This window comes from Gadus chalcogrammus, chromosome 21 (genome assembly GCF_026213295.1).
Source record: "Gadus chalcogrammus isolate NIFS_2021 chromosome 21, NIFS_Gcha_1.0, whole genome shotgun sequence".
In the NCBI taxonomy this organism is placed as follows: Eukaryota; Metazoa; Chordata; class Actinopteri; order Gadiformes; family Gadidae; genus Gadus; species Gadus chalcogrammus.
The window spans coordinates 7,384,449-7,400,938 of record NC_079432.1 but is presented as its reverse complement, the minus strand read 5'-3'; the positions used below and the strand labels follow the sequence as shown (position 1 = coordinate 7,400,938).

Genomic DNA, 16,490 nt, shown 5'->3' with positions numbered 1-16,490 from the left:
TACGTCTCTTTATATTTATGGCGGGTGCACTCTCCCATCTGGTTAGTCCTCCCTCCCTCCCTCCCTCCTCCCTCCCTCCCTCACCCACTCAACCACCCCCTCCATCATGGAGGGAGTGGGTGGCATTCAGATATTGCACTCAACCCGGCGCGGTGTCGCAGAGCCGACCCGCTGATGGTTGGAGTCGGCGGGGGAAGGGGCGGGGTTTGGGGGTGTGGGGGGGGGTGGGGTACATGTCTTGCGTGTGTGTATTTTTTAAGAGAGATCTATGCACAGCCAGAGCTCAGTCCGTGTGTGTGTGTGTGTGTGTGTGTGTGTGTGTGTGTGTGTGTGTATTGTACCCAGGGCGAGAGGCCTGGCATATGCCGCTGTTTTTATGGCAAAGCGGCCTCCTCTTGCTCCCCCACGGCATCTGTTTTATGTTGTGTGTGTGTGTGTGTGTGTGGGTGTGTGGGTGAGTGTGTGTGTGTGCACGCACGTGTGTAAGTGCTTTGTGAGGGGTGGGGGGCGTTCCCCTTTGCCCCATGCCTGCCTTTGTTTCACCATTTCCAGCTTGAGGCGGTGGTATCCGTGGAAACTGATTTGAATTTCAACCCAATTTAGGCCTGAATAAGAGAACGTTTGGGTGGAGTTGTTTGAGGCTTAAAAAAAAAAATGAAAAAAAATATATTTTCTCTTCGATCTATAGCATATTTCTTGTTTTGTAAATGTGAGGGAACTTTCTGGAATTCATATTCCGGAGTCTGTTGAAAATGTAGTTGGTTGGCCAATTCTGTGTAAATATTAATACAGAGATTTGAAGCTGTCTGGCTTCCCCATTAATAACTGTGCTTTGGTTGCAAGAAACACAAGACACAGCCAAATGTGGTTTGTACGCATTTCATTATTTAAAAACACCTCAAAAATAATTTCCTTTTCCATTCACTAGCATCAAATTAAGAACAGTTGAGAAGAAATTAAAGTTTTATTCTTCAGAAGTTTGGTCCTTATAAATATGCATTATATACAAAATAAAATTATAAAACATATAAAGAACAGTTTTTCATATTTAAATTAAACTCTTCAAATAATCATCACTTTAAAAAAATGACATTCTTGGTTCTGTATTTTTAATTTTGTGTGATAGGCAGGCAGTGGTGTGACAGTCTTGTTCGTGTTCAGTCTCTTCATATTTTTAGGTTGGGTTGCATAAAAATACCCATTTTGAATCCCTCTCTTCTCGGATCTTGCTGGCACAGCACCGACTATTGCGCTTCTGTGGTTTCCCCTCCGATTCGTTGATTAAAAAATAGTTCACCCACCTCACCCCGCTGTTTTTTGTAGTGCAAATGATCCAAGAAGAGTCAAGGGCACGAATTTAGCATCAAACCCTCCCATACCCCATTCTTTTAAGGCTTCTAGTGAATTTGGGCTGCATACAATCTTTACTGATGCACGGAAAAGTCGGATCGTTCATTTGCTTTTTTGCGTGTGTTTGATTGACAAGTTGGATATTATTTCTCAGACGTTCAGAGCTCTAAGAGTTTGTACTGTCTGCGTTTCGTTCTTCGACGGGCGGGCGAGTGTTGCAAGTTTCCAACCCCGAGTCTTGCATAGCACGCACAGCTGGTGGGAGCGTGAGCATGGGATTCCCATCACCAGCACCTCCGTTTTGATTGGTTCAATGATTATCGCACAAGGCCAGTTCGACTACAATGGGCGGGGCTGTATTATCCGTCTCCTCTTGCAGTCGTCAAGGAGTGATTCATTATTTGAACTGACGGCCCCAAAGTCAGAGAGTCAGCCGGGCATCAAAGGCAGTCCAGGTCGCCGTTCCCACAAACGAGACAACCTTATTTTCTGTACATGTCTCTATATGTGACCACGCGGTTCCAGAGGAGAGAGTTCTCTGGTGTGGTTCATGTCTGTGCCGCAGAGCAAACCAAAGGTTCTGCCAAGTTCCTCACTTCTCAAGTGTTCCAGAGCAGCACTTTTTGTCCAAAACAATCGGGAGCCTTTCTTCTCCTCATTTGTAAACAATCCAGAATGTGGTATTCTGACTCGATTGTGTGTTTCTTCCCACTCAAGGGCCGACTGCACTCCATGCTTTATACCTGAGGATGAACAGCAGAGGAAATGTGGGTTAAAAATCGGACTGTGTGCAGGTTGCAAACTGTATTTCATCTCTTCAAGCTAGCGTTCAGTCGGACGCAAAATGGCGCGTTGAAACCATTTCAGGCCGTTTACCAGAAAGTATATCGAGTTTGCATTTCACTTTTAGAAATCAGGTCAACACATGGTCAAGATGGAAGACAGTCCTGTAATAGTGACCTTATGGAATAATCTACACAAAAGCTGGCTTCTCTCTGGAAACACTTCTGAAAAATGTCTGCATCACTCAAAAATGTAGGGAACATCTTCTGTGCCGTAATGAATACATCAAAAAGACGGCCATCGACTATAATAGGCTCCAGCAGTGAGGTATGGCATGACTACAATAGACTGATATGCTATAAAACGAAGCTATAAAAGTGCAGATGAAGACTTGGTTTATGGAGCCTACCTCGGTCGCAATGACGCACTCCCGTCGCTCCTCCGCTATAACAAACACCGACTGGTACATGGAGTCTCTGGGGGAGCATATCGCTGATATCCTACACTCTGGCTTTTCACTGCAAACACAAATCACACTGCGTTAAAACAAACTGGAAGCACATGGCACAGCAATGCATTCGACGCCCATGGAGGTTAAGGAGCACACTGAGGCGCGCTAACATGTTGGAACATAAACTACCCGCAACACTAATGTAAAGTGTTTTTGGGGAGATTTGGACGCAAGTCTGCGGGAGTAAATTGTTGACATGCAATCGTTTCATCAAAGGGATATTTGACATGTGTATGTTGGCGACCTAGATTTGATGCTTTTCTGGAGAAATGTTTCTTTCCCTCTCAATTTGCGTCTCTTTTTTTTTCCCTCTCAATTTGCGTCTCTCAGTGTGTTTTGCCTCGAGAGTTCAACAATGAATGCCTCATTCATTTTGGACGATATACAGCACTCTATGTCATAGTCAACAGAAAAAAACACACAGTCTGACTGCAGTTGAAATAAGGCTCAGGCTCTACAGCTACATTAACTCTTCAGTCAGCAACTGGACCCAAACGGCATTTCTAAAAGGGTAAAATAATAAGAGCGGTTTCTTACCTGTACATTCGACTCAATGGCACTTTTTCTTCTAAACACTTGTCATAAATTAGACCTTTCCCCTCCTGCGACGAGTCCTCCTTGAACTCCTTGGCCTTCGAGCCGTACGTGTCCAAGTGATAGTTTTTACGGTTAAAGTTCGACTTCTCCGACTCGCAGTCCACCTCCAGACCCGCCTTCTGGTTGGTGTTTTTGAGTTGCGACGCCGGGATCAGGTTGTCCCGCTGGACGTTGGACAGGTTGTTCATGGTCTCCGTGTCCCCCCCGCCCTGCCGGGCCTGCCTGTGGACGTGCCTCATGGCCAGGCCCACCATGCACAGCAGCACCAGCAGCGCCACCAAGCCCACGGCCAACACCACCGCCGCCCACGGGAAGCTATCCGGCCCGTGGTCAGGTCTGACCACGGGGAAGGTCACGGCGTCCGGGTACTCGCAGCGGGACCCCGCGAAGCCCGGCGGGCAGAGGCAGGCGGTGGGGGGCTTGCCCGGACCCCCTCCCCCGGTGCAGAGGCCGCCGTTGGCGCAGGGTCGAAGGGCGCACTCGTCCAGCAGCCGGTCACAGTTGCGGCCGCCGTAGCCCGGGAGGCAGGCGCACTTGTAGTCGTTGGTGTGGTCCAGGCAGGTGCCGCCGTTGACGCAGGGGTTGTCGGCGCACTCGTTGACGTTGATCTCGCAGCGCTGGCCCGTGAAGCCCGCCCGACAGCTGCACACGCGCATGCCGCTGTGGATGACGCACAGCCCGCCTGCGGAGAACCAGGGCAGAACGGCAGGCAGAACGTAGGAAGGTGGAGGGGACGATTGCTTTCGTCCTTAAGGGAGCCCCCGAAGCAAAGGGGCAGTCGTCTGTAATCGGGCGGACAACATCGCACAACATCGACCAGAGCTAATATTCGTCCTCTCAAGTTGGTTCTTAGAACGCACAAAGCCTTTTCCCAACCCAACCCCCCCCACCCCCTACATAGGGTCTCCTAGAGCGCTCTCTATCGCTGGTGTCAACACCGTACGGCATTGTTCCCCCGGCACACACGAGAACAATCCCACTTCTTTCGGCTGTTTACAAAGCGAGAGAAATCGAGCCACGTAGGATATTTGTCCCCCTTTCGTCAACAACCACTGCCAGCGGCCGCAGCAGCCACAACTACAATCTACTGGTGTAAGGGGGCCCGAGTGTTTACACGCAGGACAATAGACACCAAGTTCCAACCAATTCCTGTTGTTGGACACTGCTTCCAGTTGCAGGAATTTGAAAAGGGGGGGGTTGGGGAGAGAGAAGGGTTTGAGGGAGAAGTTCACACGCGTGGGTTGGCGGGAGAGGCGGGAGAGGCGGGAGGAGGAGGAGGAAGACGCTACCGTTGGCGCAGGGAAGCGAGGTGCACTTGTCCACCCTCTTTTCGCAGTTGAGTCCCGTGTAGCCGTGGGGACACTCGCACACGTAGCTGCGGCCGTTGTCCTTCTCGCGGCACTGGCCGCCGTGGAAGCAAGAGGCGTCGCCGCACGTCAGGAGGCTGTGCTCGCAGTGGGAGCCCTCAAACCCGGGGAGGCAGGTGCACGTGTAGCCGCTATCAAGGTTCTGGAGAGGAAGAAGAAGAAGAAGAAGAAGAAGAAGAGATAGAAGAGGTAGAAGAAGAATAGAAAGAAGAGAAGAAGAAGAGAAGAAGAAGAGAAGAAGAAGAGAGAGAAGAGAAGAATAAGAAGAAGAAGACAGAAGAGAGAAGAAGAAGAAGAAGAAGAGAAGAAGAAGAGAAGAAAGAAGAAGAAGAAGAAGAAGAGAAAGAAGAAGAAGAAGAAGAAGAAGAAAAGAAAGAAGAAGAAGAAGAAGAAGAAGAAGAAGAAGAAGAAGAAGAAGAAGCAGCAGGAGCAGGAGAAGCAGCAGAAGAAGAAGAACAACAAACAAGGGATTAGCGGCATGTTGCATCACAACAAACACCCTATTCCCTCACTCCCATCATTCTAAATAAAGGATGATCTCATCTCATGATACACTATATCATCTATCACATTTCTTCCAATCCCATTGCCAACTCACTGTGCATATGCCTGCGTTCCTGCAGGGGTTGCTGTCACACTCCTGCATCTCCAGCTCACAGTTGACGCCTGTGAAGCCGGGCAGACAGGTACACGTGTAGCTGCCCTGGCCCGTGTTCATGCAGGTGGCTCCGTTCACACATGGCCGGTGATGTGTGCAGAAGTTCAAATCTAAAAAGGACGAAGGCCATGGGAGTTTTTCGTCAACACTGCCCGCACGGAAACAAAAAAAAGCAACAACCTCTGCTACACTCCTGGCTGGAGAGGTGGTTGGACTGTAAAGATCAAGTTTGCTGGGGGATGTATACCTTGGTCACAGAACAGGCCCCCCCAGCCCTCCTGGCAGTTGCACTGCCATGGCTGTTGGCAGGTCCCGTGCTTGCAGGCGGGGTATTTCTTGCACTCGTCGCAGAAGGGACCCTGCCAGCCTTCTCTGCAGCTGAAAGTGACATGGAAAAAGGAAGGTTTTGATTAAGTACCGGCTAATGCACGTCTCATTAGGGACAGCGGAACTGGCCTTCAGCGCCGCGTCTGAAATGACCACATTTGGTATCTGCAGGGTTGTTTGTTGATGTTTTCTATTAACTTGGCCGGCTAAACCACGAGAGGTCAATTATGTTAAACATTATATTAATCAAGTGAACAGGCAGAGTTGAGTAGGGCAATTTTTTAGAGTAAGCAGAAGCACTGTGCTTATGGTTTTAGGTGGTTGCCATTGATTAAGGGTAAGGGGTAACATCAATCCTTTCTCCACTTGCCACACTTTGTCGATGCTTTATTGCTATTGGTGGTATTTCACAAGCCATTACAGCCACATCCATTCCCACACATATCCATCCCGCTTATCATTACAAACTGCCGCTTGAAATTCTCTTAACAAAACATTGATTACATTTAGGCCCATATGTTTGGCTTCTTTATGTATGTCAGTATGGCAGTTAAATTGTATTTCATAATCTTCCCATCTTGTTGATTACAATTGGGCCTACAGTATGTTGAAAACAACAAAAGTACTAAAATAACATTAACATTTGCACACAAACATAGTCAGTCAATACATATTTTGAGTTTTAATGTGACGCAATGAATAATGAATAACAACCAATGGGGGAAGTTCGTCAGTCCGGTCTATTGTTGGGGTGGTGTGTGGCTCAGTCCATACTGGAAGGTAATATTAAAATACAGTAAGGCTTTTGGGCATAACAACATGGTGGCCTCCTCTCATGTTTCCCAGGGTTATCAAATGCTTAGTGTGGGTGAGAAGCAAAACTGTGAAAACAACAGCGTGTGTGTGTGGGGCTTGGGATGCTCTTTTAACGGCAGTACGCATCCAGTCTGAGTGAGTAGGGGCATGGGAGCAGCTTTAGGGTGGTAAACATCTAAAGGGGTTTATCCTCAATTTGGGTCAGTTTTGGTCAGGGAGGGATGGATTTGTGTTTTAAAAAAAAAAGGGGGTCAAAATAGGATTCGGGAGGAATTTCTCACAGTGAATCCAATGAGTGATTGAGTGAGTGAGTGAGTGTTGAACAGAGAAGGCGAGATACGAAGAGAGAGCCAGGGTCGGAGATGATGAGGGGTCACTGTGTGCAGCCTATGGATCATGAGAAACTGAGAAATGAAAGAAACGCCGTGCGGAGCAGAATACCCATAGGAACAAACAAAAAAAAGAGATGTTTGAACTTGAACTCCCCGTGATGAATGTTCTGGGCATGAGAATAGCGGGATTTAGCGTTAAATCCTTAAAGCAGGGAAAAGATGGACTGAACGCAACAATGCATTTGAAAATAAATATGGAGTGATGGAGAAGTGCCAGCAGGGTCTTCCAAATTGAATCCTGTGAAGCAATCATTCAATTTAAATGTTTTTTCTACTTACACACACTCTCCCGGTCTGGAACAGTTTCCATTCCTCTCACTGCAGCCATCCAGGCATATTGCTAAAGCACAAAGAAAAACAACAGCATAAGGTCATATAGACTCACCGCCAAGACATTTTCTTCCAGAATGAATATATTGATAAAAGACTATCACTGAAAACGGAATTGCAAATACATTCAATTATTGTCTATTTCCATAAAAATATATACAGACACGTTTTGAAGCATAGATTGGTTCACGCGAGTCATCAGGGTGCCCAACACAGCTGTTTATTTCTACAAATAGCAATTGTGTACGTCGGGCTTATTCTATGGGGACAGTTGGACGCAGCCTCAAACCGCCACGACTTTCATCAAAGCCAAGGTATAACCGCGCGTTTGATATGGACCTGCTGCGCACAGGTCCCAGCTGCCACCAGGAAGTCGGTTAGGGAGGTTTTCTCCTGTTTAGTGCACTGATTCTCAGAAGGAAGGCGACCGGCGGTGAATAAGCGGCCGGTTAGTCCCGAACAGATGCTTGCTCTCAATAGCAGACAGCTGTCATTCTTGTTGTTTGTGGTCTGCGCGAGAACCATATTTTGCAGCTGCCACGCCGCGCGTTCAACAATACGGCGACTGGAACGTCGGTGGCGCGTGGCGGATGATAATGCCGCGATTAACCTTGGCGCGTGCAGCCGCCAGGGCTATGAATGTCCGCTCGCGCTGGGATTATGTTACATGGCACGCGAGCCAAGCGAGTTGTAGGTATAACAACAACTTTCTGGGGCTGGATGGAGAAAGCAAGACAGACTGTATGGGGGAGAGGCGTAATGAGAGTTTTAAAATGATTGGAGTCTGCACGACATTAAGACTAATTAGTCTTATGAATGTATATTGTCTGTAGGCGTAGCCGACGATTGATGCGTCTATAATTGCAACACGTGAGCCCATCTGGTTAGAATTTGCCACAATCAAATGAGTACGTGCCAATTTCTCTTTCAGCACCGAGTGACATCGATGACGGATCCGCTGTCACCCTCCCCGGTCACGAATACCACATGGTAACTATTACTTTCACGGTTTCTCGTTCCAATCACCTCCTTGATTCATTTGTTTGAGTGAAAAGGGGCCTGCTCTCTTGTGATGCCAAATGGCAAAGAACTGCGCCACCAGAACCACGATTCAGGCCGTCCTAATCCAATACATTCCGAGGTTTCACGATCCAGTCAGCTTAGTTTTATTTTTACAATAATAATATGGTTGGCAATGCTCAAAAGTCTAAAATACAATTGCAACAGCCATGCAAACGGAGAAAGTGCCAATTATGCCACTCAAATTATACAATCATGCAGGAATGCAATAATTCCATGCAGGAATTTCTAAAATTGATTTTTGACATCCAAAATTGCACATTAGCTATAGCATAAATCTCTACATGGCCTCCATTCACAGCTTCCTGTGGTCCCGGCCTCTTAGAGAAGCAGGAAGGACTTTTTGTGAGGTGGATCCACATTTTCATCACAGAATAACCAAAGGTAAGGTTCTCTGTTCTCTCTGAGTTGACCATGACACACCATACAAGATTATTAGACCGCCACAAGTTCAACTAGGAGGACATCTTGTGTATGTTCTCCATCAAAAGACACAAGGCATCCATTTACATCACACAACTACACCAAACCTACATCGAAAATACATACAAATGTCACCACGACCCAACAAAACACCAAAGGTCACCCAAGGCAGAAAGACTCAAAACGAAACAGCAACCAGCTCAGTCTCAAGACCGAGTGCGGGCCAGTCAACCAGTCAACCAACCAGGAGGTGTGCTTACGTTCTTCACAGTATTTGCCCTTCCACCCTGCCATGCAGGACAGCTGTCCGTCACGGGTGCACGTGTAGTGGCCGAATCGGTCGTCCCGGGACATGCACTTCTTGGAGCAGCTCTCCCCGTAGTAGTTCTCTTGGCAGACAAAGCGGTAGGAGTATCGGAGCTCTGTCTGCCTGCCAGACTGGGAGTCCTGGGACCACTCGCTGCCCACCCCCATCTGTCTCTGGATGGAGAAGAAGCCGATCAGCATGTCCGTGTTGTTGGTGTCTGGAGGGAAAACATGAAGAGATGGGGGTTGGATTTGAGTTAAAGGTGTCTCGTTTGGACTAGGGTATATATTCAGTCGCTTCATTAAAATGCTCACAGTCAACATACATGGATACTTTTTTGAAGTATACCGTTCAAACGAACAATCTTTGGTTTGAAATAAATCTGCTCTGATGAGTCAGTGCAGATTTGGACAGAAGATGAATTGAGTTGGAAATGTGCTTTCTTTCTTTCCACCGGCATTAAAACATTCCCAGGCATACCCCTCCCCCCCCAAAAACACACACACACACACACACACACACACACATACACACACACACACACACACACACACACACACACACACACACACACACACACACACACCTCCCCTTCCAAAGGGCGGAACGGCGTAAGGTGTAAAGTACAGGAAGATGTAGTCAGGGGCTTTTGGCAAGCAGCGTGTATTCTCACCAAAGCCCACGGTTCGTTCCCACGCCAAAAATAAACCAAAGGAAGTTCAATTGTATTGGAGTATGAGAATGAGAAAGGTGCTCCGGAGTTAACAAAGGGCAGCGCATGCCTCAAAACGTGTGAAACTACAACATATTTGCCAAATCGCATGCATCTTTTTTTTGGCTGACCGTGCAACTTTACATATGGTTGGCCGTAAAGAGAAGATATTTGTGCGATAGGGACGTTTGTGCCTTGAGTCAATTTAAACTGCAACCATACTGAAGAGCTCCCTCCTGTGGTCTGAAAGGTTTGCTTACCTATAGGCGCACTTTCTTGAGGCGAATGCCAGGCTTCAATGATCAGTGAAAACGAACCCTGAGGAGGTAACACATTGAGTTATTACAGAGGGCTCATTATAACACACGTATAAAGTAGCCTACATACAATAGGGTTAGTTGTCCTGATCTAGAGCCTTCTATTTCTGCATTTGTAATGTCCGATTAAAAGCAGATGGAGAATATAGTTTTATATTTTGATTAGAGTTGCATTTAATCAAAGCGGAGTAGCCTGTGGTAAACAGTTCCCCAGATTGAAATGAAAGACGTGGTCGCAATCCAATCCGTTTGATGAAAGAATTACCTAATGGTAATGGATTAGTCGAGCTGACCAATAACCCGGGCGCTACCAATGACACTGAGCTGCCCCCCTTTTATTTTGACTGCCTGCTCCAGCCAATACAATTCTACCAATGATTGCATTTCTTTCATTCTTACCGGCCATCCAAAGTTGACTTGCACTCGGATCGGAGTGGTAAACGTGCCGCTGTCCTTTGCGCTGAAAGAGTTGGTCCCCAGAACCGGTGTCATTCCGCTCCCAAAGATGCAGTCACCTGGCGAGACAACCGCCTGGTAGTTCTTCAAGCAAACTCTAAAGAAAGTCCTGCAGCTGGGTGTGCACGCGTTCCCGTTGGCCAGCATCGCTTTGTGATTCCTAAACTCATGGAGGTCGATCTCAAACACACCGGCACCGAATACCTACAAGAGAAGACACACACACATTTAGGATACCGGGGCCGTTACGCATCAATATCCTCATTGACTATGGCCTCCCGTCTTTTTTTTCTTTCTTTTTTTTCCATAAGGGACCTGAAACGGTGTGGTCAGGATGCGTATTCCTTGCCCCATAGGCCTACCTGTGTTATCAACGTGGTGCTGAACGCAACTGTAAAGGTAAACCAGGCTGCCATCCTCTTCGCTTCTCCTGGGCAGCCGCGTCACCACCCAACGAAGCCCGTATCACGGACAGCACAAACCCCCTTTTCCCCCAAAGAATGTACCCCAAAGAAGAAGAAGAAAAAATAACTGCTAGTAATAATATACAGTGTAAATCCTTCTTCACTCCTGGGGAGTTTTTTTCGATGCTCTTGATTTGTTGATGTGTCAAAAACGCAAAAAATAAATAAAGCAATATCCCCCAAGTTATCCAAAAGGTGAAAGGAAAACCCAATATCCAACAGCGGGCTCTCCCCCGTCAGCAGGCTTCTCGTCGCGTGCGCTGTATTCCACGGGGCGTCTTGCTGGGTTTTTGCGCGCGGTGGACCGCTTGTTTTGGTGCTGCCTGCTGCTCGCGCTGGTGCGTCAGTGTGTGACTGGGTGGATACGAAACACTCGTCTCGATACTCGTGAATGAAACCCTCGTGCGTCTCCTCCCCGATATATAGACTCCGCGCGGCTCATTACATAAACTGTCAATCAGTATTTGACACCGCCCATTTTACATATTCAACCCCCCTTCTCTCCTGTACCCCCTCAACAATTATCTAGATGTGATACCTAGTGGCACGTTGCTGACTGATCACCGAGCCGTGATGTGATTATTAACAAACTGCAACATCTGGTCACTTTTCTTTCTTTATATTTTGAGAGGTGCGCAAAAACGCATGGCGCGTGTTCTCATGGCAATATTGAAAAGGCAAACACCTAATATTACTCCTTGAATTAGACTCGTAATTTGAGGCCCATAAAATTTGATATATATACATGTACACATTTTTTTGGATATCTATGTAACCATCCAATTGATATAAGCAAGCTTATACTTCCAATTATGCGTGTGTAGAAAAACGATAAAGAATAACAAATAATACATTATATTGTTATTTTTTGTACATTTAGGTACGTGCCCCGTGAGTTTGGCTTTGCAAAATCAAATGGTTACCTTTGCCTATGTAAGAATATATTACTTGACTATAGCGCCTATAATATATATTATTTGGTTATAGACGCCTGTTTACTGTTTTTTTCTGAATCTCATTTGACCACGAGATCCTTCTCTTAACTTGTAAATGAACACCATTCTGTTTTCCCGGAATTCATTTCAGTGTCTTTGTGGCGCGTGCCGCGTGCTGCCACCCATGTCTCTCCAGTCCTGTGGCGGCGTGCCTCCTATTGTTGGGACGCGTGCCCCCTTTCTGCCTCCATACGGCTTTAATGTGCGGGACGGGAGACATAACTATTCAGCTGTATGCAAATGAGCTCTCTCTCTCTCTCTCTCTCTCTCTCTCTCTCTCTCTCTCTCTCTCTCTCTCTCTCTCTCTCTCTCTCTCTCTCTCTCTCTCTCTCTCTCTCTCTCTCTCTCTCTCTCTCTCTCTCTCTGTGTAGTTCATACGCACACGCGCGCGCAAAAACGCTAAATCAGCTGCATTCGTAAAATGACACGGACTTTAATAAAAAACAGTCGTATTTCTCACCTGACAGTTCATTTAGAGGGAATTGTTTAACGGTTGATAGCCCATATGGAGATTTTAAATTGATTTAGCCTATTTCGCTCATGAATGTATTCGAATAAATGCATTATTCCAAAGAAAACCAAACAGAAACCTTCGACGGGTGAGTCGATGTGAGTTCTGATGAGTTTGGCTTGTCCTAATACGTGTTCCAATAATTAATTGCTCGCGCAGTTGTGCCAACATCCATGGGGTGCGTTTGATTTTCCGATTGGGTGTGTTTGTTATTCGATCACATGCAGCTTTATGCGCCCGTGCCTCTCATTCACCATCTGGTGGGGGGCCGTGCGGGCGCAGCGTTGTATCGCCGTCGCTGCATAGACACCAGTACGTTGTCTTATCCAAATTGTCTCTGGCACACTTGGTTGAACTTTAAGGACGCAATCAACTTCGTTTTATTATCATTTTTTATGGAGATTATTGCTCTTGATGACACACGTCCGTAAACACAGCCTCAACACGTAGCTTAGCCTATCATATAAAGCAAACTGCACAATAGGTAAATAATAATCTTAGAATTATGCTTTTATTCGATTCATTTGTTGATACTATTCCTATTCATAGCCTACACTATAGGATTTGCAACATGGACATATATTAGTCTTTTCCATCAAAACCAAATACAAACCACCATTGTTGCAAACAGGCCTATTCGGTCTATAGTGACTCTTAAATCACTAAGAAATCATATTTAGATTAAAAAAAATCCATTATCCTTTGCAGGAACTCTTGTTGAACGCTGTGGGTCATCTTGTGTTGTTCTACGGTAGCCGTTTGTTTGCAGTTCATCTAGTTTTGTTCTACAGTAGCCGTGTGGTGTGGAGAGCGACAGCGGTTCTCATCTATATTTGTGCAGTGTTTATATGAGCCGTATGAATACTTTTCATATTGACACACCTGTTGGGCCTCTTATGCACAGACGGGCAAACAAAGACTCTTGTAGGCCAGTGGCTTTTAACCCATGGCTCTCTTGTCCATTGTCCCAGTGGTGGACATTCCCAATAGTATATTATGGCCATATTAGGAGTTCTTACAATTTGTTGTTATTTTGTATGTTTGAAGGTAAGCTTTGGATCAATACAAGAGTGCAAGAGACGGATTTCGTGAAGTGAGCCAGCCTGTAATGTGGATCGGCATAACTCATAATGGAGGGTCATGGGTCGCCCTGACAGATTGCCCTCCAGGTGTTCAGGTTTGCCTTATTTCATTGGCCCTATTGCCGATAATGGTTTATAAGGCCCCATATAACCGCTTATCTTGTTTCAGAGCCATATGTGCTTGGCCAGGCTGAGCTGAAACTTAACATAAATGGTGTAAATCGCTGTTTATTGTGGGCTAAGCAAGCCAGCGCAGCTTGTAACTTAAAATTCATCGCATTGACTGGAAACGCAATGCTGATGATGAGTGAGAGAGATGATGAGTTATAGCACCCGAGGTCTTCTATATTTGACCTCTCAAATAGTCCCCCATAAATAAAAGGAAAAAGGACATTTTGGAATGGTCACAACACAAAACATTTTTGTCTTCAGCGGGAGCTCAGTCAAGCTTAGCCGAGTTTAGGGAAGATTTAAGTGGCTGTCAACACTCAGGGTGTTGTGGTGTTGTTGAAGCATTCTTCCACTAACCCCCCCCCCCCCCCCCCCACTAAAACGGCATTGTAGTATTCTTACACTCTTATGTTATGCCAGGCGGCAACAAGGGAGCCCTAAATAAACCGAGCAACGGTTTGAGCTGGGCTGTCGTTCATAGCGTCCAGCGAGAGGAGCCTGCCTCTGGCTCAACGCTCTGCGTTCTCCAGTGGCTCAGCGGGGGGGCCTACGGGCCAGACTGTAGTTCCTCTTCTGCAGCTTCCTGCTTTGATGTTTTCGTCTGTGTTTGGTCTATGTGTGTGTGTGTGTGTGTGTGTGTGTGTGTGTGTGTGTGTGTGTGTGTGTGTGTGTGTGTGTGTGTGTGTGTGTGTGTGTGTGTGTGTGTGTGTGTGTGTGTGTGTGTGTGTGTGGAGGATGGGCTGGGGGGATATTTTAATGTGTGCGTTGTGTGTGTGTGTGTGTGTGTGTGTGTGTGTGTGTGTGTGTGTGTGTTTGTGTGTGAGTGAGAGTCTGTAAAAGAGAGAGAGAGAGAGTGTGTGAGAGAGAAAGCTTGTGTGTCAAAGAGTGTGTTTGTGTTTTTATCTGTGTGTATTTTAAATGTCCCTTTATGTACGCATGCGTGTGTGTGTGTGTGTGTGTGTGTGTGTGTGTGTGTGTGTGTGTGTGTGTGTGTGTGTGTGTGTGTGTGTGTGTGTGTGTGTGTGTGTGTGTGTGTGTGTGTGTGTGTGTGTGTGTGTGTGTGCGTATGAGTGTGAGACAGCGAGAGAGGGTGTATATGTCTCCTCAGCTTCCTGGTACAGACATAGGTGTCACAAAGGTCAAGTCCAGTTCTGCACATTTGATTTGTGGCTGGTCAGTTGCTTTGTGGGCTTTAGGTGCGCTATAAAACCCTAGTTCCTGTTCTCATTATTAATCGGAGCCGGTTCTCACGGCCGACCCTTCATCTCTTGACAAGGAAGTGTAAACAGGTTGTTTGCTTTTGGAATGAACCCTGGAATATCTATTGTTTTCCACAGAATGCAGGGAATGCAGATGCTTCCAACAAAATGGTGCATTTATCTTTCATCAGCTCCGGATGCGACTTGTGTGAGAAAGGGAAAATGACGATAGACAATTATGTTTTGATAATTCCACCACACACTTAGAATCAAAGGATGTGTTCTCTGATGCTGTTTCAATTTGTGTTTGAACTTTTACTTCACTTGTTAATGTGTAGAAAGTTCATCTAGTTTTGCTATAAAAGCCTAACGAAAGCTATAAAAGCCTAATGAATGTGGCAGACAACATCCAGACCGTTGATGACTGCACATGGTACAAATTCAGCCTTGACACCCGATATGTCTTACACAAACTTCTGAAAGCATGTTACGAGGAGTGTGTAATTTGTAACAGCTTCAACCTCAACCTGTGTGCCGATCAACTTACTTGAATGAGGCCTTTCTGCAAGCTCATATTCAGCCAATCCAGCCCTACCCATGGATAGGCTGCCTGTTTAATTGATCTATACAGTACATGCTAGCCACGCAGCTATTCTCAGCTTCCCACTTAGTTCAGCGAATGTTGGGAATCCAGCCTGGCTCTCATCATAAAAGTATTGTAAATCATGCTTTAAATGATGCAGAGGGGCAATGAGTTTTGCGAGGGATGTACATTGACCTCCGTGCGGGTTCAGAGCTAGGCTATAGGGCACTGGGTCGCTATGTAGCACACCTGAAAGTACTGTAAAAGCAGTCACCAGCAGCCCACATCAAATAAGTAAGGAATAATCACCGAGAGGCCGGGCAATAAACAGTTTGATATGCCCGGCTCGTGGACGGCTTACCGCCCGAGACGAAGTCGAGGGCGGTAACCTTCCGCGAGCCGGGCATATCAAACTGTTTATTGCCCTGCCTTGAGGTGATTATTCTGTTTATTCTACTTCGCGCCGGCCAACATAATAAAACAATTCAAATACTTCAATAATTAGCCTTTTTCTTATTCGTATTGCATGCTTATTAAATGTATACTCTGTTTAAGTTCATCTCCCTCGAAAAGTAGTTCCCTTTAGAACTACGGTGAATAACGTTAGCTCAGCTGTAGGTAACCCGTTTCTATAGCAACCACACAAGGCTGGATCTGATCACTAGTTTAATAACGTAGTTGTTACATCCGTATCAAGTCAGCTTTAATGACTATCGATCAAACATGCACTCCTTGGTTTATTTTTACTATGGACCTCATGTTGGAAGTGAATGTGATAGAAAAAGATGTAAGCGGCGTATTGATCTACTGTGCTCAGTCAGCAGCAAGTAGAACCGACAAATCAGCGGCCAATATGCCGGATTAATGCACCCCTCCCAGCCAATCAGAATGGAGCATTCTTAAATGAAGTAGAACAAAGTCACTTATTAGACGTGAGTCCCTCTGGATTTGCCATTAGCTCTGGTTATTGGAGCAGGAAATGGGCTGGTAGGAGAGGGCTGCTCAGAAATGTAGGCCACATTTTTTGCAGTGGAACTGAAGAATGTTGTAATTTAAGAA

General features: G+C 46.2%; 1 protein-coding gene and 1 long non-coding RNA gene across 4 annotated transcripts; one reads left to right on the top strand and one right to left on the bottom strand.

The window, feature by feature from the left end:
- Positions 1–759: 759 nt before the first annotated feature.
- Positions 760–11,290, bottom strand: dll4 (delta-like 4 (Drosophila)). Its single transcript, XM_056581567.1, has 11 exons — positions 10,789–11,290; positions 10,370–10,630; positions 9,914–9,971; positions 8,895–9,158; positions 7,081–7,141; positions 5,514–5,644; positions 5,207–5,376; positions 4,531–4,750; positions 3,182–3,923; positions 2,543–2,651; positions 760–2,093 (listed from the first exon to the last, which is right to left on the bottom strand). The coding sequence occupies exons 1-11, from the start codon at positions 10,840–10,842 to the stop codon at positions 2,088–2,090; spliced, it is 2,076 nt and encodes a 691-aa protein (XP_056437542.1). The 5' UTR covers positions 10,843–11,290; the 3' UTR covers positions 760–2,087.
- Positions 7,141–11,065, top strand: LOC130374641 (uncharacterized). 3 transcript variants are annotated; one of them, XR_008893636.1, is made up of 4 exons: positions 7,141–7,445; positions 8,063–8,121; positions 8,513–8,595; positions 10,738–11,065. It is a non-coding gene; the product is annotated as an uncharacterized LOC130374641 (long non-coding RNA). The 3 variants fall into 3 exon arrangements; XR_008893637.1 differs by having other exon boundaries at positions 7,141–7,579; XR_008893635.1 differs by lacking the exon at positions 7,141–7,445 and having other exon boundaries at positions 7,851–8,121.
- Positions 11,291–16,490: the final 5,200 nt, after the last annotated feature.